This window comes from Meleagris gallopavo, chromosome 2 (assembly GCF_905368555.1).
Source record: "Meleagris gallopavo chromosome 2, MGAL_WU_HG_1.1, whole genome shotgun sequence".
Lineage (NCBI taxonomy): Eukaryota > Metazoa > Chordata > Aves > Galliformes > Phasianidae > Meleagris > Meleagris gallopavo.
The window spans coordinates 77,437,497-77,459,490 of NC_139405.1; the positions used below are offsets into that span (position 1 = coordinate 77,437,497).

A 21,994-nucleotide genomic window follows, 5' to 3' on the forward strand; every position below is an offset into this window, starting at 1 on the left:
GTTTTGCAAATTGACATGGAGAAAAATATTGAGTTTGATTTGTATATTTCTATTTTTTCTTTCCAGTTATTTCTCAGCAAACTGTTTCCACTGATCTGTCAAGCAGCTTAGAATAGCTGAGGAATATTAGACAAGGCCTGCTGTATTATTTTCTTGCTGCTTTACCTCCCAATCACCTGCAATGAAACCACAATTCTGTTTCAGTGGGGAGAACGTTTTTTGATTGCTATTAATGATTAACATTGGTTAAATGACTTGAAGATAATTAAAGAATTCAGAAACATGGTGCCCCTCTAACTGTTATGAGTTTCTAACCTCTTGTGAAACTCCCACAGTGAATGGAAGTAGGACAATGACTTTTTATGATGTTTGTTTCAAATTCTTGCGTTGAAAGCAGCATGTGCTGTTAGAGCACACCTCCCATAAATGGTAAAATTCTGTGTTGCAGCACACACGTTCACAAATTCTGACTGTATTGTAATAAGTTATGTTTACTAAAGCTAAACCACTAGGTGGTTTTAGTAGACATTCTTAGATTATCCAAGAAAATGAAATTGTCCTGTATTCTCTTCCCACCCTCATTCTTTCAGGTGGTACTCTGCAAATTCCACTCGGTGTTCCTTTCCCACAAAGGTCAAATTTATACATGTGGACATGGACAAGGAGGGCGCCTAGGACATGGTGATGAGCAAACATGCCTGGTAACTTAATTATATTTCTTTAATATCAAACAAAATCTGAAAACTGAATTAGAGTTCCTGTGAGTACTCTTAAAACTTATTCAGTCACTTTGGTGTTTATTTTACATAAACGACCTCCCCTTTCCTTGCTAAATAACATCATGAAAGGTGATGGAAGGATTATTGTGTTAGACTTGCACAGCTGTTAAGTGAGTTCATTTGAACAGAACGTTGTTGCAATATACAAAAATGAAATTTGAAAAGACAATGCCATACAGTTCAGACTTAAATATCTTACCTTATGTACTTGGTAGCGTGTACTAAATTTTCAACACAGTATTCAGTTTTGTTAAATATTCGTAGTATTGAGTATCTGGTAGAACTTGATACTGTGTTCTGAATGCTATTATGAAGACCAAAGCTCACTTTTAAGCACTTCTTTTTTTTTTTTGTTTTGTTTTGTTTTTTTAAGATAACACATTTCTAGGAAGTCAGATTTCTCTTGCAAAGGGTATGGAACCTCGTATTTTGAAGTGGGGATGATACTCATATAAAGGAGAATTCCCATAGGGCATAAAGAGTCAAAGATACAAAACTCCTTCCTTATTCTCTGTAACTTTCTTTAGGTTATCCTGTATTTGGATGGATGGGAGTAACTATTATAATTTTAAAAGAAAAACAAAACAGGTAACAGTTAATAGTTGTTTAGTTGTCTTCAAGATACATTTTCCACCCTGATTTTAGAGCAGGTCTGCACCGATAGCAGAGGATGTGTTTTTAATTTCTAGTTGGATTGGATATGGTAAATTTGTTCGTATACATTTTCATCTGTAGTTTCAATATTTTGTTACGAATTTCTGTTATATGTATGGCTGTTGGTTAATACAACACTTTTATTCTTACTTAGGTTCCAAGACTTGTGGAAGGCTTAAGTAGTCACCAGAGCTCCCAGATAGCAGCAGCTAAAGATCATACAGTTGTTTTAACGGAAGATGGGTGTGTTTACACGTTTGGTCTAAATACTTTCCACCAGTTAGGTATTCTTCCGCCTCCTGCTAACTGCAGCGTTCCTAGACAGGTAAGAATAATATCAACTAAAAGCTTGGCTGTGTTTGTTATTTTCATTTTAATTTTTCTTTAAACAGAAAGTGAAATGTGAAGATTGTACAAGTACATTTTAAACTTTTTTGGACATTGAAATGAAATTTGAATTCACATAAGATCTTGACTCGGTGTTATCGTACATCTCAATCTTAAATTCTTATTTGTGTTCTGATTTACATCTCAGTTTGTAACCTGCATTACACAAAAGATTGTAGCAGTAAGTATGATACGAGCTGCAGTTTCCAAAAACTTTTTCCTCCAAACTGTTCTGTAACTGAAATGAAGTAATAATAATAGGAATGTATTACTTGAGACTAATGACCTTGACACATTTTGGTTCATTGGATGATGGATTTAAGAGTGTGATGATTGTATCCTTTGTTGGAAGTGCTATTGCTTTTGGAGTTGTAATGCTTTGGGAAGAATAGAAACGGGGATAAGAAATAATCAGCAAGAACTAGTGAGGCTTCAGGAGAGGGTGTTGGCATCAGCAACTTGAGTGTTTTTCTATGTTCAATTGATAATTTATTCTGAATTTTTTAAAAAGGAAATAAGAACTATTTTATCATTGGAAACAAGTCTGTCATCTGGAGTAAAAAAGAAAAAGAATAAAATTGGTAGAACAAAATTGTACTACCAATGTTATTAAAGTAGGAAAGAATCATTTGCCGAAGTGCAATAGGATAGTGCTTTGAGAAACAACAGGATGCCCTTCATGATAATTGTATATCCAGAGTATTTATTTTTATTTTCTAGATAGTTATTGATGGTCAAGATCAAGTTAAATGTGAAGTCTGGAATTAGTAGTATATTGTTCTACAGAGTGTCTGGATCATTAGAGCATACCAATTGAAACACTTTGAATGACACCTTTGCAGCACTCTAGTCTTCTTTGCATGTATTCACAGGAGCTTTGCAATCCTTGCATCTTACACATGAAGACCATCTAAGGAGATTTGATTCTAGTTCTGATTAAATAGTGCAACAACAACAACAACAACAACAACAAAAAAGACAACCAAAAAAACTTTTTTTATCATAAATGCACAAGTGTCCACTTGACAAACTTCTGAAATAATCCTGATTTAATAGACTGTACGTGGATTGATACCAATACTGTACTCTTAATGACTTTAGAAGTTAAATGTTGTCAGAAGTTTGTACATGTGAAATTCACCCTTTGCTGCTTGATATTAAGATGTACTTTGGATTTGTGCTTAGGTTCAGGCAAAAAACCTGAAAGGTAGAATGGTGATTGGAGTGGCTGCAGGCAGATTCCATACAGTGCTATGGACTAAGGAAGCAGTGTATACCATGGGGCTGAATGGAGGCCAACTAGGTAAGGTAGAAGTGTTCTAAAAGTAAAACACAGCCATTAGAAGGTGTTACACGTACTAAAGGTATCATCTGCTTCCTACAGCAGAAGCCTGGTTAAAACTTTTTCTTTTCTCTTTTTTTGCCAATCTGATGATTTCGTCCCTCCCCACTTTTTTTTTTAAAGAATATTTTTCATAACGTTTACACTTTGAGATGATGGGAGCTAATCTGACTTAATTTCTGTGTTTCTTGTGTGGTTCTGCTATTGAAAACGTTAAGGATACAGAATGTTACTGTTTGTTTTGCAAATTACCCGAAGTCTTGCTTGATAGTGTCTTTAATAAATTATAAACTATCTCGTTTGTCCACTGTAAACAAACTACTGATATTTTTTTTTACTTACTAACTTTTTGAAGTGAAATTCTTTCCTGTAAGTAGATTTTTTTAAAATTACCAGTCTTTACTTAATTCAGTATTATTCTGATGTGAGAGCCTAATAAAAACGTATTACCAATTAATAATCCTAATTAATTATGTGAATGGGATACTTTAGTGGCATTTGTCTTTTTTAATAACCGTATATTGCAGCTGTGATTTGGATTTGTAATTCGGCGGTTCTATATCTTTATGCAGACAAAATATATCTAGCTCTGATACTTACTTACAGTTAGTCTGCATCAGTTCTGAAGTTTGGTTCATACACTTTTGTGTTCTTGTTTAGGAGTGTAAAGGTATGTGAAAAAAATATCTCTGTCAGAGAAGCATCTTACTAATGAATATTTATTGTGTGTATACATCTATCTTACACATTTTTTGTGGTTACTTGTGCTGTTGAGATTCTTCTGATATGCACAAGACCCGATGCAGTACCATATGGAGACAGTAGCTTGGTTTATAAGGTGTTGTTGTGTCAGCTGGGAACTGTGAAAATAAACCTTGTGCCTCTGTAGGAAGTTTGGGCATAGTACTGTGCTGTTAGGACAGCACTGCAGGACTTTGTGTTGCAGATATAAGTGTGCACAAAGCAAGGTTATGCTGTGTACATTTTTACAAATTCTCAGTGCAGCAGAGCAGTTAAGTTTGCTTAGCCCTTACATCTACAACTCCAACTTTCATTTCACCTTAGCTCCCTGCCTTAGTGCTTATGTGCACTTAGAGTGATTTCTATGATTAGCTTGTTTAGTACCTTCCAGTGACTGAAATAGTTGATGCAAGTGTGATAGTACTTCTAGTGTTATGAACTGCAGTCAGATAGAAGTTCTTTCTTTGAGATGAAAGGCAATGCTACTGCATAGTCTAACACTATTAACTAGTTGGCCCTTTAGAATGTGCCTTTTTTCTTATTTTTATGTCAGATCTTGAATATTTTCAGGAGTTCATGGTAAACTAACAAGTATGCGTGGTGCATCTGTTACCTGTCTTAAAGTTTTGAAGTGAATTATCTAACTACCTAAAAAATCTTAAAGAATTTAAAGGTTCTTCAAAGTAGGTTAGCAGTATGTTCTTCAATTGAGTTGTGTGGAATGTTAAATAATACTTGTTTGGGGTGGGTTGTATTTTCTAGGTTATCTGCTGGATCCTAATGGAGAAAAATGTATAACTGCGCCTCGACAAGTTTCTGCTCTGCACCATAAAGACATTTCTGTGTCGCTGGTGTCTGCAAGTGATGGTGCTACAGTATGTGTTACTGAAAGAGGGGATATCTATTTACTTGCAGACTATCAGTGCAAAAAGATTGCTTCAAAGTATGTGTTACTTTTCTAATTTGTTTGAGGTGATGATTTCACTATTGTCTTCTACTTGCAGTATTATTATTATTATACACGGTCTTCTGTATTAGCATTAGTATAGCACTCCTCTGAGTTTTCTTCACTTGCAGTTCCCTTGTATGAACTGCAGCAACCTTTTTGTGTGTTTTTTTTGTTATTAGATGGGACTAAACACCATTCATCATTTACTAAGGATGTTTAAAAAACATATATATTTCATGTAGCAGGCTTAAAAATTTTGAAACTGGTATTTTTTGTTCATTTTCTGATTTCAGTTTGTTTAAACGCATCTTGGTAAAGATGTTGAAGACGTTCTGCTTTGTTCTGTTTTTGAGTCAGTCATTGTGGCTCTGAATTTCATAAAGAACATGTGAATATAGCATGCTGCATGGAGTAATTTAGGTTGGAATAGGGACCTCGTGATACCTCCTGGTCTATGTGCTAAAACCTGAGTGTAAAACTTGTTGAAGAGACTGGGCCTATGGCTCATAAATAATTATTAAATTCATTAATCTCATTCTCTCTGATAGTCTTCATGAACACTTCAGAAGAGGTAATGAACGTTTTTTAACAGCTTCCAGTTAGCTTTTCAGCTACACTTCAAATACTACCAATGTTAATTATCTTAGGGATTATTATTTATACTTCTATTTTCTATCATTAAATAACCTTTCTCACACTAAGAAACTGAAAAGTGTTATCTTGCATGGCTTTAAACAGTTAGATTGGAGGGAGATTGAGAGCCTCCTGGAATAAATGGTCTTTTGCTACAAACTCCTAAACAAAACTGAAACAAAAATTTATGTAATTCTGAAGATTAAAGCAACTTTTTTAATCATGGAAAGGAAATATGAATATGCTGCAACTTTCTAAGAAACAAAATAGATCTATGCGGTCTACTAATCAAATCTGATTAGCAGTTGTGTTAGTTATACCAGCAGAGGATAACTAAATTTAAGTAGCTTTTCAGAGTCACTACTTCAACTATGCTTTCTTTTACTACTGCTTCTAAGATCAAATTATCGTTTAGAGAAATGTTTGTTCATGATGGGAAAAAATGCTACTATAACCTTTTGTGTTCTTTCAGACAGCTGAACCTTAAAAAAGTTTTAGTTAATGGGGGCTATTTGGAATACAAGGTAGACACCCAGAATCTTAAAGAAAATGGCGGTCAGAAGATCTGCATTTTAGCACTGGATGAAGCTGGAAGAGTAAGTTATGTTTCTAAAATCCCAATCTGATAGCAAACTGCTTACTGAATAATAAGAATGAAACCACTTATGCTCTCTTGGCCAACCTCTGGTTAAAGAAATCAAAGTAGGACTTACCTTGGAAAGGAAGGTAAAATGCGTGCTGCAATAATAAATAATTCTATTTTACTGTGAACATAAGTTGGCAGTACAAAATCAGGCCTAGAGAATACAAATTCATTTGCATAGTGCTGCTAGTGATGTGTTCTTTTAAAATAAGTAAAAAAGCTATGGGAAAACTAACAAAGTAATCTACGGTAGTTGATTTTTAAATCTGGGAACATCTAATAGCTTTTCATTGGAGATTGAAACTGCTTTACTTTAGCATACAGAAGTGATTAGAGCATATGTGGTTCTTGTCTTCTATCTTCTCTTACCTCACCTCCCTCGTCACTTTTATGCCCTCCAGAAACAGTCTCAGAAAAGTTGCAGCAAAACTTGGTGAATAACTTAGGATTTGTAGCTGTCTGTAAACAGTGTTGTCTTAGATCTGCAACATTATGGAGAATTTATTAGTTTCTTCCTTTATTCTCTCCTCCTCCTTTCACAGTGGAGCAGTTCACAGGCTCCTGGAGAATACTGTGCCAGCCTTTCGTAGCCTTGGTCTGTTCACTGGGAGACCTTAGCCTTCAGTGCCACCTAGTGGTGCTTACAAAAAGGTTTTGCTATTGAAACGCCATCTTAAAGAATGTTTATAACTGTCTGTGTATCAAAATAGGGATCAGTGTGGGTATTTCCCTTTCTTTCCTTGCATTTGATTGAGAAAATCTTATCTATTTGTTAGGTCATTAGCTGCCTCAAAGGTCATGAACATCCACTTCAATGTTTGTTCATATGAGGTGTATCCTCTAGTGTATGTGGTATTGGTAGTGTCTCTTCAGCATCTTTGGGGTACTACTTTAGCACTAAAAAAACCTACTTATCTTCCTACATTAGTGGAATTCTGTCAATCTACACTGCATATCTTTCCATGCTGGATGCTGGCAAATACTGGGATTTGTGCTTTAGACTCTGTAAATTACTGAGTAAGGAGAGAGATGAGATCTCTGAGAGATGAGATCTGCAACTCCTGGTCTAGCTTGATGGTAGTTTTTTCAGCCAAGAGAACAAAGTACTTAGAGGGAATCTTACTAATGTGTACCATGTATTATGTGTGTGCGTGTATATGTATCTGAAGGCATTGATGATCTGTATGCTTGGGTATATATGTTCACATTTATGTTGTATGTTCTCGTGTTTGTTTGGTCATGGCCTGTATCTACAGAACCTTGGGTGGTACAAAGAAACTGAGTATTTTTGTCGGGTGATCAGCAAGATATAGTTTACGGTTTTTGGTGTGCTAGTTTTGAATTTGACCTAGCTCATAAACCAGGCAGTTGTACAGATTTGTAAATCAACTGGATTAGGCTTGTTGCTTGACTTGTCTTTATCTTTTGCTGTCCTTATTGAAATGTAAGTAAAAACTGCCCTGTAGATGACAGTTACAAAGATATTTGAATATTCAGAGAAGGTTTTCAAATGCTCATCATGGGCGAATGGAATTCAGTATCATGATTTCCCCCACTTTGCACGTGGGTTCTTTTAATAGATGCTTATAATGTTTTAGGATAAGATTTAGAAGAATGTCCTTCTCCTTTTATATGTGACTTTGAAATGGCACGTTCCTGCATTTAAAAATATTATAGTACTGCTTTTATATGATTGCTCTGAAAAATACTTCTACTGATATTACAGATTTTTTGCTGGAAGTCATCTAATAATTCCATGAAGCAGTGTCGTTGGGTGTATGGCCGACAAGTCTTCATGTCAGATGTTGCTTTGAATAGAAACGAAATGATGTTTGTCACACAGGATGGTGAAGCCTTTACTGGCAAGTGGCTAGAAGAAGGAAGAAAAGTGCTAGAGAAGAGAGGTTGGTAGTGACTTCGTAATTTTTTAAGTACTTGAATATAAAAGATTAATTAAACCTGTACAACTTTATTTTTTTTCTGCTTGATCTAACAGTATTATGTAGTAAGTTTTCTCTGTGACTAATGGTTGGTTCGCTGACCAGCAGTGTTTTCTTTCCTTTTCGGTTAACCATCAGAGATTTCCAGGAAGAAAACTACTTCTGAAGAACAATAGTAGCACAAATGTTCAGTATAGCAATTTTGTCACATATTAAATGACTAATCCTAGAAAACTGGTGTTGAACAAAAAGAGAAGTATGTACTCGCTCGTACTGCTTAGTTAGGGGAATCTTACTTTGTTTCCCAGACCTGGGCATAATATGGTTTCCAGACAATTTCTTCCTTATTAACTTGGCTCACATTGCTGATGGATTGTTTTTTGGTGAAGAAAATGCCTCTCTACTATAGGACGGGATTTTAATTTAATGTGTTGGCTCTGTTTATAGAAGTGCCATAAAAATCTATAGACAGAAGTGGATTTGCTACCAATCTGGGCTGTGTTTGTGCTTTACAACTTTATGTTGCAGTTCTGCTTTTGATACCTGTATTACATCTTAATTTTTATGCTGAAACGGACTTAATCTTTGACAGCGAAAAACTTTCCTCTTGATCATTGCAGAATTGCATAGTAGTTTTGCTCTGTCACTACGTGCTTTTATTCTATGTATCGTACAGTAGCTCCTGAGTGCATCTCATTTTCTTGTTCTTTGTCCTGGTGCTGGTATGTATCTATAGGCACAATGTTCTTCCCCCTCATTGTTGTTCTTTTTGCAGCTTTAGTATCTTTTAGGAAACTTCAGAATCCAGATTTGCTGATATGTTGACTAGGTGAATGTTTAATCGACATTCATGAGTGTTTTGGAATGAATGAGAGCTTCTGTGTGTTTTTTTTTTTTCTTTTGAAAGTTTGAGTGGTGCTGAGTGAGCTGAAATCTTCAGCATAATCTAAACTTTATTAGTGACTGCATCAGTGGACTTGAAGTCATAAATCTTTCCATTTTTTTTAATCAGTTGTATTTCAGTTAGCTTGACCTTCTTGTTTTCTTGTCTGTTTTTAGCAGAGCTAGTATCAAGCCTTCCAAATGCTTCCACTGAAATGTCTTGTTCATATGATACAAACAATGTGTATGAAAGAATTCGACTTCAGAAACTTGCTTTTGTTCACCGAGCTGTTAGTATTTCCACAGATCCTAATGGGTGCAATTTTGCTGTTTTACAATCAGACCCTAAAACAAGGTATATCAGTAGCTGTTATTTTTCTTGTGTGTTTGTGCATGTGATAATAAATTATTCTGCTTTCAGAAAAGCTTATTTTTCAACACATATGGAAGTCATAATATATATAGTTATCCATACTGCCAGACAGTAGCACTTGCGTAGAACAGCTAATTACTAACAAATTAATAAGCAGAGGTGTCTTTGAGTAATTAGGATAGGTAGCATTGATATTTTAGATGAAGAGTTTAGGGCAAGCATTTGCAATCCATTTTGTAATATAGTGTGATTGTAAACGCTGTAGAAACTTATTCCCTCAGTAGTCATCAGTAATCAACTTTTAAATGACAGTGTAAAGTGGATCTTTGGGGGAAAAAAATGTTGAGGATAAAATAGAAGACCACTGAACGATATTCTCTTAATAGTTTCCAGTATATCTGATATAGGACTAAGTATCACCTTTTGTTCTTATTGCTTTTAATGGTGATATGAAATATTGCAAACGTTTGTGGTTTTTTTTTTTCTTTTGAAAAATGAGATGAAGATAAGATCTTCATAAAAAAATACATGTTGTGGGCTTAATTATAAAGACAAAAGTGCTGTATTTGATATTCCAATATGTATTTGATATGACAGATCTTACAGATGTGGTTTAATTGTCTAAGTAGCACAATATTAGCTCTTTCTGTAAAAAACAGAACACAAAATTTCGAGTAGTTAAGCAATGAGAAAGTAAAAAGGAGACTGCCTTACCCTTGCCACTAAGCATACTGTTTAAATTTTCATGGAGTTTGTAAATAGAGGATTTTTTTTTTATGGGTGTAATTTTTTTTCTAGTCTCTATGAAATTCCGAGTGTGTCACTATCAAGTTTTGGAGAGGATTTTGGCAAGCTCTTAGATGAAACAGATGAAATGGACAGCATCCATGATGTGACTCTTCAGATTGGCACCAGAACTTACGCTGTGCACAAATACATCTTGGCTGTACGCTCTGACTTCTTCAAGAAGCTGTTTGTTTCCAGTGACAGTCAGCTAGAAACTCCAGATGTCTACCGTAAAGATGAAGATGCTGTTGGATGTGATCTGTATGTAATAGAGAAAGTTCATCCAGATCTGTTTGCATACCTTCTGCAGTTCATATACACTGATACTTGTGATCTTCTGACTCATGGTTACAAACCAAAAATCCTACATAAAGAAAAATCAGAAGAGTATCAAGATACTTTAATTTCTAACCTGAACAAAATGAGTTTTGATGAAGATGTTAATAGGAAGTCTGCATTTGAAATTTACAGAAATAATCAAGTGCAAGTTTTAAATGAAAAACAGAAGCACAAATCTAAAAAAGGCAAAATTATAAGTGAAGAAGCTAATCTCATAAAAATGTTACAGAGTGCTGCAAAAAAATTTGGACTCAGCAATTTAAGTGGAAGGTAGGTGAAAGTAAATGAATTTGTTCTGGCAAGTTCTTCACAGAGTTTTTGTTTGTGCTGTTAGCTTTTTATTAAAAGGGAAGAAAGATCAATTCGGTTTGCTAAATCTGCTTTTTCAAGTATAAATGCTTTAAAAACTTTGTGTTGCTTTATATTGAAGTTTAAATTCCTGTTAAACTGATATGCTCTTAATGTTACGTAGTAAAACTAATGGAAATCAACAAATACTTAGAATATGTAGAATTGTATTAGTCATTTTTTCCCACATTTATCTTTTTGTTTCAGTGAAGATGAACTACTTCAGGGCAGGTGTCTTCAGTGTATTTTTCACAAATACTAAAATTAATCAGAAAAATGTGAATCTACTGCTAAAAATAAACATTCGTGGTAAAGTTGCCATAATAAAGCACTTCCCTGTTGGAAGTACATTGCTCATAATCTGTGAGCAGTGCTCCTATATCTTTACTATTTCAATTCACAAGTCTTCATAACTTAAAAAGCTGAAACGTGCATCTCTTCCACAGCACTGTCTTTGCTCAGATAACTAACTGACTGGTAGTAGAATGTGTAGCTTCTAGATTTTTGATTGTTATGATGGACTTCAGTCTTCAGTACAGCAGTACAACTTTCATAAAAATAAAAATATATGAAAGATGTAGAATTAATTTCAGGCATATTTTGCAACTGGCCTTTTGTAGTTTTCCATGACAGATGGAATTATTTTTCAGTTTTATAGGGTGAATGGACTGAAGTGCTATTACTTATTGAAACTTATTCTTACTGGTTTGAACTTTATACTGATTGTACTATTTATTACTGATGTTAATGATTTGCAGATTGGATGGAGTCAGGTTAGAAAATGGAAAAATTAATGTTGTCAACAAGAAGAATGGGAACAAACTGAAGTTTAATCAGAAAAAATGGTAAACTTTTTCAATTAAGCTTTCCTCACATTTGCTATCTTGTTCTTTCTTTTCTACATCTCATTGTCTGTTAAGTGTCGGCTAAGTTTTATCAGCTGTATTTTAGCTTCTGGTGTATGCTTATTCCTTTCACAGTAACTGATGTTTATTTTCTTTGTAGGCCTTCATGTAGTTATCTATGTATTAGTAGTCTGAGATGTGTTATATATAGTATGTAGTTACTTCTTTTTACTGTACATGAATTTGTTCTGCAGATTAACTTGAATGCTAATGCCAGGGGAAATTCTGAGGGTAGTTCAGTCAAAAGCAGTTAAACCTCTTGCAAGTAGGCTTGCTGTTACATTAGGACTACATTGATTTGAAATAAAATGTGTAATTTTTTTCTAATGGAAAAAAAAATCAGAAATATCTTTCAGTGGAAGAAATTCTTTACACTTTCATCAGAGGCTGTCCTTCCTTTGATCTGATTGGGATTTCTATACGCAAAGGCTTGAATAGTCTGCCTATGTAATCAAAGCTATGATGCATAAAAGTAAATTTTTCACAGGTTTTGAATTTGTTTGCTTAAAATGCTTTGTTGAAGCTTGTAGTAACTATTAATTTAATGGAAATAACGAATAACACAGGTGCCTGTGTTATTGATTGACTAAAATTAGCCATAATTTGGTCACAGCTGTTTGAAACAGCAATTGACGACTTTTTGAAAGAAAAATCTGAGAGTGCCTGCCTTTTGAGAAACTGTACTTTGGACTTCTCTTGAAATTTTCTTGCCTTTTCTATTAGGTTTTTGTTTGTTTGTTTTACATTAAAGTTCAAGTGTGCATATTATGTAAGTCCTCACTTACTGAAGTAAGCATCTATTTGTAGAGTCTACAACTTACAGGTCTGATGAACAGTCACAGTTTTGATCCTATTAAATATCTTCTAGTTCATACCTCTGCGATGTGACGTTGAAGTCTTCAGATGGAAAGGAATTCCCTTGTCATAAGTGTGTACTTTGTGCAAGACTTGGTATGTGTGTGTATATACATTTATATATAATATGTAATATTTGTCTTTTGTTAACTGGATTTTTATTGGATCTTGAACTGAAATGCCTTTCTTTACAGATTATTTTCACAGCATGTTAAGCAGCTCGTGGATTGAGGTAAGCTTACCAATAATCAAAAATGTGTATGGTACATTTTTATGGCAGCAAGTAAGGGACAGCTTTTTAGTTTTTCCTGGTATAACGTACCCTAAATACTGGACAAGAGAGAAAGTTGAATTCATGGATCCTGTTTGTTAGAAAAGAAATATTTTTAGTTATTCTGTAATTGTACTACTGAGATTCTGTATTGTATGAGAATAATAAATCTAAGATTGAATATCAAAGGAGATAAAATTATTATTTCAGCAATTTGTTTTGAGTTAGTTCATGGATTGATGCTGGCCTGTTCTTGGAGGATACTGATGCCTTTGGATGTACTACCATTCATTTTCTATAAAATATCGTAAAATTTAAATAAAATGCTGTACTCATAGGTACTGAGTGAAAAGTACAGTGGAATCAAAAGTTAATGTGTAGTATCTCTATTTGACTTTCACTGTCAAGGCTATTTCAATTAGTCTTCAGCTGCTATTCCAAAAGGCATTGATCTTCAGTTTATCTCGGTTCCTATTTTCTGGCTGTGCACCAACATCTTAATAGTTAGATGATCTGGGAGATCTTTTTCAAGCTTGATGTTTCTATGATTCTATTATTCCATGTTTTTTGACATTGAGAATTCATTTTAGATGCCTCTGTTTCAGTATCTGAATACAATTAATAATGATTATTGAACAAGGGGAAAGGTGTAAATGGCTGAGTATTATTAGGGACTGAAAGCTGAAACGTTGTTTGGGAGTTTTCTCAACTTCACGTAGCTTTTTTTTTTTTTTGGCAAGATGTAAATTGAAGGACTTGGCAAAATACTGGTAGCACTTGTTGCTAAGTAACAAAACTTTTCCAATCCTCTAAGTTACTCTACTGCTTTTTCCTCAGTCATCCACAGGAAAATGTATCTGAAACACAAAGCTGAGTAATTAAAAAAATAAAAATCAAAAATTAAATTGTTGAGTGTTCGATTCATATTAATCATAGCTATATTTGTTATGTGTAGATTGTCAGTCTATTATTTTGTAAGTCAATCCCAATTGTACAATACTCATAAGTAAAACATTCATAAGTAAATATTTTCTGAATCAAGGGCTCAAGATATTATATGAAAATGTCAATTTTCATAAGAAATTTTAAAGCTAAATTGGGTGATACACCAGTACACAGATCAATCTTTTACTATCAAGCTTTGCTGCAGTACCGGCTGAAATAAATAGAAGTTAAGCAGTGACACTGTGTACATTTGACTGATGACAGTTACTTTAGTGGTTGATGCCTGCTTAATGGTTAGGATGATTCTTCAAATATAGGGATTGCTGATGACCCTGTTTTCTGTGGGATTAACAGTAAAGGCTAAATTAACTGTTCAGTTTTATTCTTAAATGGGAATAGACCTAAATTTCACTAGACCTTCTGTACTGAGAGGAAAGGAGTTTAGTGCTCTGCTTTTAAATAATTCTGGGTAAATACTACTTTTAAGGACAGTTTTTAGGGAAGATCATCAAATTGAAGAAATACTGAACTGTTTCATGACTATTTATTCAGAAGTTGGGCAAGACTTTAATTGTTTTGCTGCAGTCATTTCTTAAAATTTGAATGGCTGTTGTCCAAATGCTCAAATAATTTTTTAATGCTAAAAATGTGAACCTCAGCTTGAACGATTTGCTAAATGCAATCACTGTATTAATTATTTATTTTATTCTAAATAGTCAACTTCTTTTTTCCCTTCCTTTTGCGTTTTAGGCTTCCTCCTGTTCTGCTCTGGAAATGCCAATGCATTCTGACATACTGCAGATAATAGTAGATTACCTGTATACAGATGAAGCACTTGCAATAAAAGGTACCAGTAATGTATTTTCAGCTCATTTGTATTTTCAGTAGTTCCTGCAAGTTTTATATATTTTTTAAAAGTAATTCCATAGTTAGCATGCTTGTGTTACGTCTTCATCTAGAAAATCCAAATTGGCGTGACTTCAGATTCTGAGGCTGTTTGCCCCATGCTTTTTTGTACCTCTTTTCTGCTTGTCGAATTCAGTTTTCCTTCTCCTTCTCCTTCTTAAAAATAAATACACAAAATAACTTTCTGTACTCTTCTGTAAGCTATGCCTTGTGCTGTGAAATTCCATCAGAATTTCCAGTACGTTTGTCCCCTGTAAAAATCTTGCTGAAGATCAATTGTAACAATTGCTTATATGTCTTGCCCATGGTGCTTATGTGATGCTTTGTTTCCAGATTCTCAAAATGTGGAATTCATATGCAATGTTCTTGTGGTAGCAGATCAACTTCTTATATCCAGGCTCAAAGAGATATGTGAAGTAGCCATTGCAGAAAAACGTGAGTTCTGCGATTTCTATTACAGTGTTTCAGATATTAAAATATACTTTTTTTTAGATGTTAATGTTATTGCATTTTCTTCTATATCTCTGCACACAGTTACTTGTTTATTCCTTTGCACTGGTTACCTTCTGCTGTTAATTGTACAGCTGTTTACAATTGCTTTTTTTAGTCAGGGTGAGGTTCTAGATTAGCATAATCTTTCTTTCATTATGCTTCCTTTTCTTCATTACCTCCTCTTTAATAAAAAAATAAAAATAAACCAAAATTTCATCAAACCTTTATTTCTACCAATTTTTGTTTTCTGTTGATTAAATTCAAACTTCCTGCCATTAAAATAGGACAAAGTAATTTCCATTTCTGTCCTGAGTACTGAGTTCTACTAGTAATTCTGTTGTTTGTTTGACGTGCTGTTTCTTACATGGATACAAAGGTCTACCTCTTCTAGAAAACACTATATACTGTTGCTCAGCTTCATATGCAAAATCAGCATACACATTCTACTTGTCATTTCTTGATTATTATTACTTTTTTTTCCCCCCCACACTTTTTTTCTTTCTTCTGGCTATAGAAAGATTTGAAGATTTAAGAAGACTTATATGCTGTTTATGAAACTTTCAATTATTAACTTTATTTTTCCTCTTTGTTTTGATCTGCTGAATTTCAGTAAACTGAAATTGAAGTATCTGTAGGTAGGACCTTTCTATTTTTGTGATGGAGCACTTGTGTTCATGCTGTTGTGTAGTTATGTGGAGCTTGCTGTAGTTAATACTATGCAGTAAGTCTTAAAAATTGCTACATGGGATTGCACTGTGTTACTAGTTTGTTGTGTTGTCTCTCCGCAGTTACTTTAAAGAATGCTGCTGAGTTGCTGGAGTTCTCAGCAATGTATAATGCTGATCAGTTAAAACTGTCCTGCATGCAGTTCATAGGACTCAATATGGCAGCTTTGCTTGAAACAAGGTAAGGAGGGATGCAGATGAGCTTAGGTACATGTAAATATTCCAGGAAGGCAAATTTATTGGAAGTAATAGGAGCAGCTAAAGTGCAACTGTGTGCTGCTATCTTAAAGGGAGGATCATTTTTGCCAAACATGGAGAGAGAATGTAGTTGCATATGTGTACGTACTATACAAGTTCCAAGAAACTGTTTTCCAGTCTGGCATGAAAAGCTTGAATTAAGGGTTAAACTTCTCTTGAATTTAATGGGCTTTGACATCAGGCCTGAACTTGTTCAGTGTTTTACATTGTCTTTAAAGATGCATAAAATTGTGTGCGTATTTTTCTGAATTTTTTTTGTTGTTTTGTTTTTTGTATGTGTGATATTTACTGTGCTGTCTGAATTTATGTTGAGTAGGTTAATTATAGCTGGTGTGTCTTACAAGAATGAGTCATAGGATGGCTTGAGTTGGAAAGGACTTCAAAGATTGTCTGTTTCCAACTTCCCTGGCACTCACTAGATCATGTTGGAAAGGATGGGCCTGCCTTCTAGTAGTGTATATGCTTTAATTGTCTGCAGTGAAGGCTGAGCAAATGATTTACTCTCGCTTTCCAGAAAAATTCGGCTAAATTCCTGTGAGGTTAAAGGTGTTCTCTGTCACTGCTTTCATACAGGGCTTTGGGTTACTTCCAGAGTAGGTAACATGTTTTCAGAGCAAGCTCACTGATCTTCTTTCCTAGCAAAGACTTATAAATAAATTAATTTTTATCACCACTCTTACCTGTTTTCCTAGCCTTTTATCAATAGGAGTTTTTGGAGATCTTTGTTAACCAGTTCAGAATGCCAGCACTTCAGTTCTGTGTCAAAAAGATGTATCACAGATACAAGAATTTGTCAATAGTGTCAATTTTCTTCTTCACATCTTCATATCTACATACATTTTAACTTTTTATTTTGCAGAGGAGAGTAAAAATGTATTAATGTTGTGTTCAGCGTTGTTCTTAATTAAGATTTGTTGGATTTTAAGCCCAGAAAGGACATGCAGCATTCTTACTTAGAAATCTCTGTTTTAATGAAAATACTGTCAGTGGGTGGCAAGTCTTCTGATTTGAAAGGCTTGAGACAGATGAAAATGAGCCGTGACAGCATTGTGCAAGGAAAGCTGTTCATGCAGATAAGGCAGAATTTAGTTGGGTAAAATCTTGTATTATTTTTTGGCATAAGTGTCAGAGGTTATCATGGCTGATTTTTACAGAAGAATTTACATGGACTTGGAGTTTAAGTACCTGTCAAGAAAACTTGGAAGTATGCAGAAATAGAGAAGATAAAGCCACAGTCAAGAACTGATTATTAAGTAAAAGTGGTCTATTTAGAAAGTTTATATTTTTAATTCTGCCTTACAATGAATGCATTAACTCAAGTTCATTTTCTTCCTTCTATTTCTGAGACTATATATGCCTCAAAGTGAGATTTGTTTGGAACATTCATTTGGTTTTTTCATTAACATGACTTATATTTTATTTATTTTTAGGACTCTGGATGTCTTAAGTGAAGAAGTTGTAAAGGATCTTTCTGTTTATTACAGGAAAATGGTGAGTCATACAATCTCAGTGTAAGGTTAGGTTTAAAATGAGATCAAGCGAGTAAGATGTATATACCTGCAGGGATTTTAGATGACATGCTGAAAGGAGAACATCTGACTCAAAAAAAACCTATTTCCTGTTATTATGACTTCCATGGAGCTCATATTTTCTTACTTCACTAGCTAATAGTATATTTCTTTAAAGTAGTTAAATTGCACATTTATATATTAAATGTACTTGCTAATTAACAGTTTTTTGTGTGTGGAAAAAATAAAAAACAAGCAAAATATGTGGAAAATATGCACCTGTTACGTAGAAGGAAAAGAAAGCAAAGGAGACTTGCCAGTGAAAAATGAAGTGTTCTCAAGAAATGTTAAAATCAATGAGAAAAATAGTGCAAAAGTTGAAATTCCATGCATAAAGGGAAAACCAAGAAACATTACACTGTTATGTAGTTAAAGAATAAAGGATGTAAGTTTGCGTAACCCTGAAGTATTTTCTGTCAGGAGTTATAAGCAGCTGGGAACATATGTAGGTCACTCTAAAACTAATGCCTCTTTTTTTTTTTTTTGTGGAAACTTTAACAGCCACAATGAATACAATAACACTAGTTGGTAGAGTAGATTCTCAGCTACAAAACACTCTTCTTCAACATAGTTGCCAACATTAGCCTTAGCCTACTTAGAAATGTAACTGAAGTTTATAAGCTGTTTAAATAATTAATTACTTAATCTGTAAAAGTATTTTAAATAACTATCATTTTGACCCTTTCACAAGAGATCAAATATTTGCTAGCAAATGTAAGAGTAATGGTGTAATAACTTTTGCAACTACAGATTCCTGCTATGGTCAGGAGAGTAATTACGCCGTATCCAGATGGACCTGACTTAAGTTGTTTTGAGCCTGAAGAGGGAGAGAACTTTGTTTTTATAAGGGAAGAAATGAATACAGAACAGAATTCTCAGTAAGTATCTGTTTTTCATCAACATTTTTAAGTGAGCTATATGTGGTGTTTATTTGCCTTTGGACGGTACCTGGTTCCCTTCAAGATCAAAATTGAAATATTAGAAAATAAGATAAATGATGATTTCAAGGACTGTTCTCACTTCCCTGAAGTATTGTACACTGCAGTGAAAAACGCCTCCCCTTACCTCCAACTTACTGACAGAGTAATGCTGGATGCACAGAGACAGACTGGAGAGCAGCTCAGCACAGAGGGACTGGGAGGAGTGGTGGTGACAGCAGCTCCTCAGCATGAGCCAGCAGTGTCACCTGGCTGCCAGGGTGGCAAACTGCAATTTAGGGTGCATTAAACGCAGCGCAGTCAGCCAGTCAGAAGAGGTGATTCTCCTGCTACCTTTAGTGTTGATGTAGCCTCAACTTGAATAAGTGCGTGGTTCTGGATTCTACACTATCAAAAAAAAAAAAAAAAAAGGTGAAGGTTCTTGAAAGCACCCGGAGGAAGGCAACAAAGCTGGTAGATTGGGCAGAAAGCATGTGCTATGAGAAGAGGCTAAGGACATTGGGTTGTCCAATATAGAGAAGAAAAGGCTGAGAAACAACCTCACTGTTCTCTGCAGCTATGTGAGGAGGGGAAGCAGGAGGAATGTGCTGGGCTCTGCTCCTGGGAACTGATAACAGAATGAAAACAGCAAAGTGCTATGCCAGAAGAGGGTTAGACCAGGAATCAGGAAGCATTACTTTACCATGTGGGTGATCAAGCACTGAAACAGGGCTCCTAGGGAGGTAATTGATGTCCCACGCTCCTCAGTCTCCATGAGGCATTTGGATAATGCCCTCATTAATGTGTTTTAACTTTGGGTTAGCCCTGAAGAAATCGGACGGTTGGAATGAATATTTATAGGTCTCTTTCAACTATGAACGGAACTATCCCATCCTATTCCTATAAGAATGTGAGCAAAGGTAGCAAAAAGGGCATTGAAAATAACATTTAGGTGTTGTGCATATGTGACAGCACCTCTGTATTTATGCAACCAACTGTGAAGTTCATTGAACTTCATTGAATTAGAAATTGGGAGATAAACTTGCTGTTTTTACTGTACTATAGATCTGTCTGAAAAATACTTTTTATCTGCATTTTTTTAAATCTTATTAGTATGTCATGAGAAACAACAGTCTTTGTAGTGCAGAGAATTTAATCTGTCATGTTATAGTGGACGCTTTCTGGCTGGGGAATAACAAAGCAAATTTCCTATGGTTAAGAACTGTTAGAAAATGTAATCCAAGCAACTGTTGTTCAGGTAATTTGACCTTGGTGGTTTACTGGAGTTCTGTTATTCTTTTTTACAACATTTATCTAATAGGGAAGTGACACCAATAGGGTTTGAGGAGACTTGTCAGGCTAACAACATGCTGCTTTTCTGATGAGGAAGTTTATAACTACTTTGTTTTTTTTCATAGTACAGCTTTTTAACTGGGGAAATTGACTGTAAAATCTGCACAACTGGAAAAAATTAATTTGATATGATGACTTAGTAATATAAAGTTGTATTACTCTCAACTACTTTAGTTAAGAAATAGTAGGCCAAGGGAACTGTGAGACTGTCTTGTATTAGACCTCATGCCATTCAGTGTTCCAGTCTTTGTGTGGACTATGTGATAGGAATGCAAAGCTTTAAAGAAATATATATTTAAGGTTACAATATTGATGCAAGATTGAAGTTGGAGATGTTATTAATTTGATTCTGAATTTCTAATAGTTGTGTTGAAATAAAGATACCTTTTGATTCCATTGTCCCTGTTATCATTGGTAGTAGGAACAAGCGAAGTTCTAGTAACATGACCATATGCCTGCTCTATTGAAGCAGTGATGTTACTTTGGTGTCAGTATCTGTGTGTGGGGAAGAGTTACTTTACTTTCAGACACTTTCTGACTGATACATACTGGAATGTATACATACTGGAATGCAAGTTTAATCTGACCTAGGTGGCAGTGCCAGTCTATGCAGCAACTGTCTTCCACTGTCTAAGCACAAGTGTTTGTGCCATGGAACAGATCAGAAACAAAATCTATGTGAGAATTTTTTTTCCTTTCTCTCTTAATTTCCGCCTCTCCTCCTCCCAGTAATTTAATAAGTATTTTAGGTAAGCAGGGAAGTGTCAGAGAAGAAACAAACAAGCTATTGACAGTTGGTGGGAGTAGTTATTGCTCTTTAAAGTGTAACTACAGCTGCTGGCTGAAAAACTTGACATTGATAGTTCTGAGACTCAATTTTCTTGATGCTTTAGTCTATCTTGTACTGTTTTTGCTTTTAATAGGGAAGCTCTTTTCAAAAGGGCAAAAACTAAAGCAAAAAAGAAGCCACGGAAACGCTCTGACAGCTCTGGTGGATATAATCTTTCAGACATTATTCAGAGTCCAGCCTCTACAGGTCAGTGGGAAAGATGTTCCTTTCAGTTATAAAGACAGAACATAAAAGTTAATTTGAAATACAGTGCAATTTTTATACTTCACTAATTCAAACTTGAAAAGTTTTGCAAGTTGAATTGCTACTGAATTTGAACATTGAATTCTGAAGACTGAGTTGTTTGAAAGAGTGGTTATCACCTTAAGCTTGTGCCCAAAGCTTTCAGTAGAAGCATGTTTTTTTGTAAAAGGCACTTCCCCATATAGTGGAACGTTTCTACTCACATACCTTTCTCTGGAATATCAAATAGTTTACTCACTGTTTGTTGAAAATATTAAGGAAGACTTTTTTTTTTTAACAGAAAATTGTCTATTTTATTTTTCCTGAAAATGTATGTCACAAGACAGAGCGAGAGAACTAGAAGCAATACCAATCCTATTTTTTTAAAGAAAGTCTGCTTGAAGTTATTCTTGTCTAATATACTGGGATAGGTAATCTGGTTATTTTATACCTATAATATGAGGTTAATAATTTTTGCTTTGCTTTTTTTAAAAAAAAAATATTTAGTCCTGCTTTGATGATATAATAGTTTTACTCTGTGCTTATTTTGTAGGCTCCATAAAACTGGATAAAACCAACTCGATAGAATCGCTTCCAGAACTCCTAACATCTGACTCAGAAGGTAGTTACGCAGGAGTGAGTAGCCCTAGAGACTTGCAGTCCCCTGACTTCACAAAAGTTTTTCATCCAGAGAGGACTGAGGTTGGATCTCTTTGTTTCTAGCAACTTTTTTTTGTTATTTATCTAATCCATCAAATGACAGTTTGTATTTTTGGGGTGTTTCTGAGAAACTATTGTCCTTAAAATTGAGAGACTTTGGCATAAGAGGCAAAGAAACGATTTTGAAATAATTCTGCCTGTCTGCCTGTTCATTTCTGCTTTAGAAATGAACATCTTGGAGTAAATTTTCTATTATCAAGTTACATATTTG

The 21,994-nt window shown here is 34.7% G+C and overlaps 1 protein-coding gene across 3 annotated transcripts in view; it reads left to right on the forward strand.

Annotated features, from left to right (window-relative positions):
- IBTK (inhibitor of Bruton tyrosine kinase) overlaps window positions 1–21,994 on the forward strand; it is a 57,761-nt gene that overhangs the window by 13,435 nt on the left and 22,332 nt on the right. For 2 of the 3 annotated variants that reach the window (XM_085217732.1, XM_010707695.4), the window contains 18 exons: window positions 591–701; window positions 1,588–1,758; window positions 3,006–3,123; window positions 4,666–4,846; window positions 5,958–6,081; window positions 7,855–8,032; window positions 9,128–9,305; window positions 10,122–10,718; window positions 11,555–11,641; window positions 12,570–12,652; window positions 12,751–12,788; window positions 14,523–14,619; window positions 15,012–15,113; window positions 15,959–16,076; window positions 17,584–17,644; window positions 18,472–18,599; window positions 20,915–21,027; window positions 21,617–21,765. In XM_085217732.1, the coding sequence (XP_085073858.1) occupies window positions 591–701; window positions 1,588–1,758; window positions 3,006–3,123; window positions 4,666–4,846; window positions 5,958–6,081; window positions 7,855–8,032; window positions 9,128–9,305; window positions 10,122–10,718; window positions 11,555–11,641; window positions 12,570–12,652; window positions 12,751–12,788; window positions 14,523–14,619; window positions 15,012–15,113; window positions 15,959–16,076; window positions 17,584–17,644; window positions 18,472–18,599; window positions 20,915–21,027; window positions 21,617–21,765 (2,634 nt within the window). The remainder of the gene's footprint in view (window positions 1–590; window positions 702–1,587; window positions 1,759–3,005; window positions 3,124–4,665; window positions 4,847–5,957; window positions 6,082–7,854; window positions 8,033–9,127; window positions 9,306–10,121; window positions 10,719–11,554; window positions 11,642–12,569; window positions 12,653–12,750; window positions 12,789–14,522; window positions 14,620–15,011; window positions 15,114–15,958; window positions 16,077–17,583; window positions 17,645–18,471; window positions 18,600–20,914; window positions 21,028–21,616; window positions 21,766–21,994) is intronic. The other variant, XM_003204387.5, reaches the window with a different exon arrangement.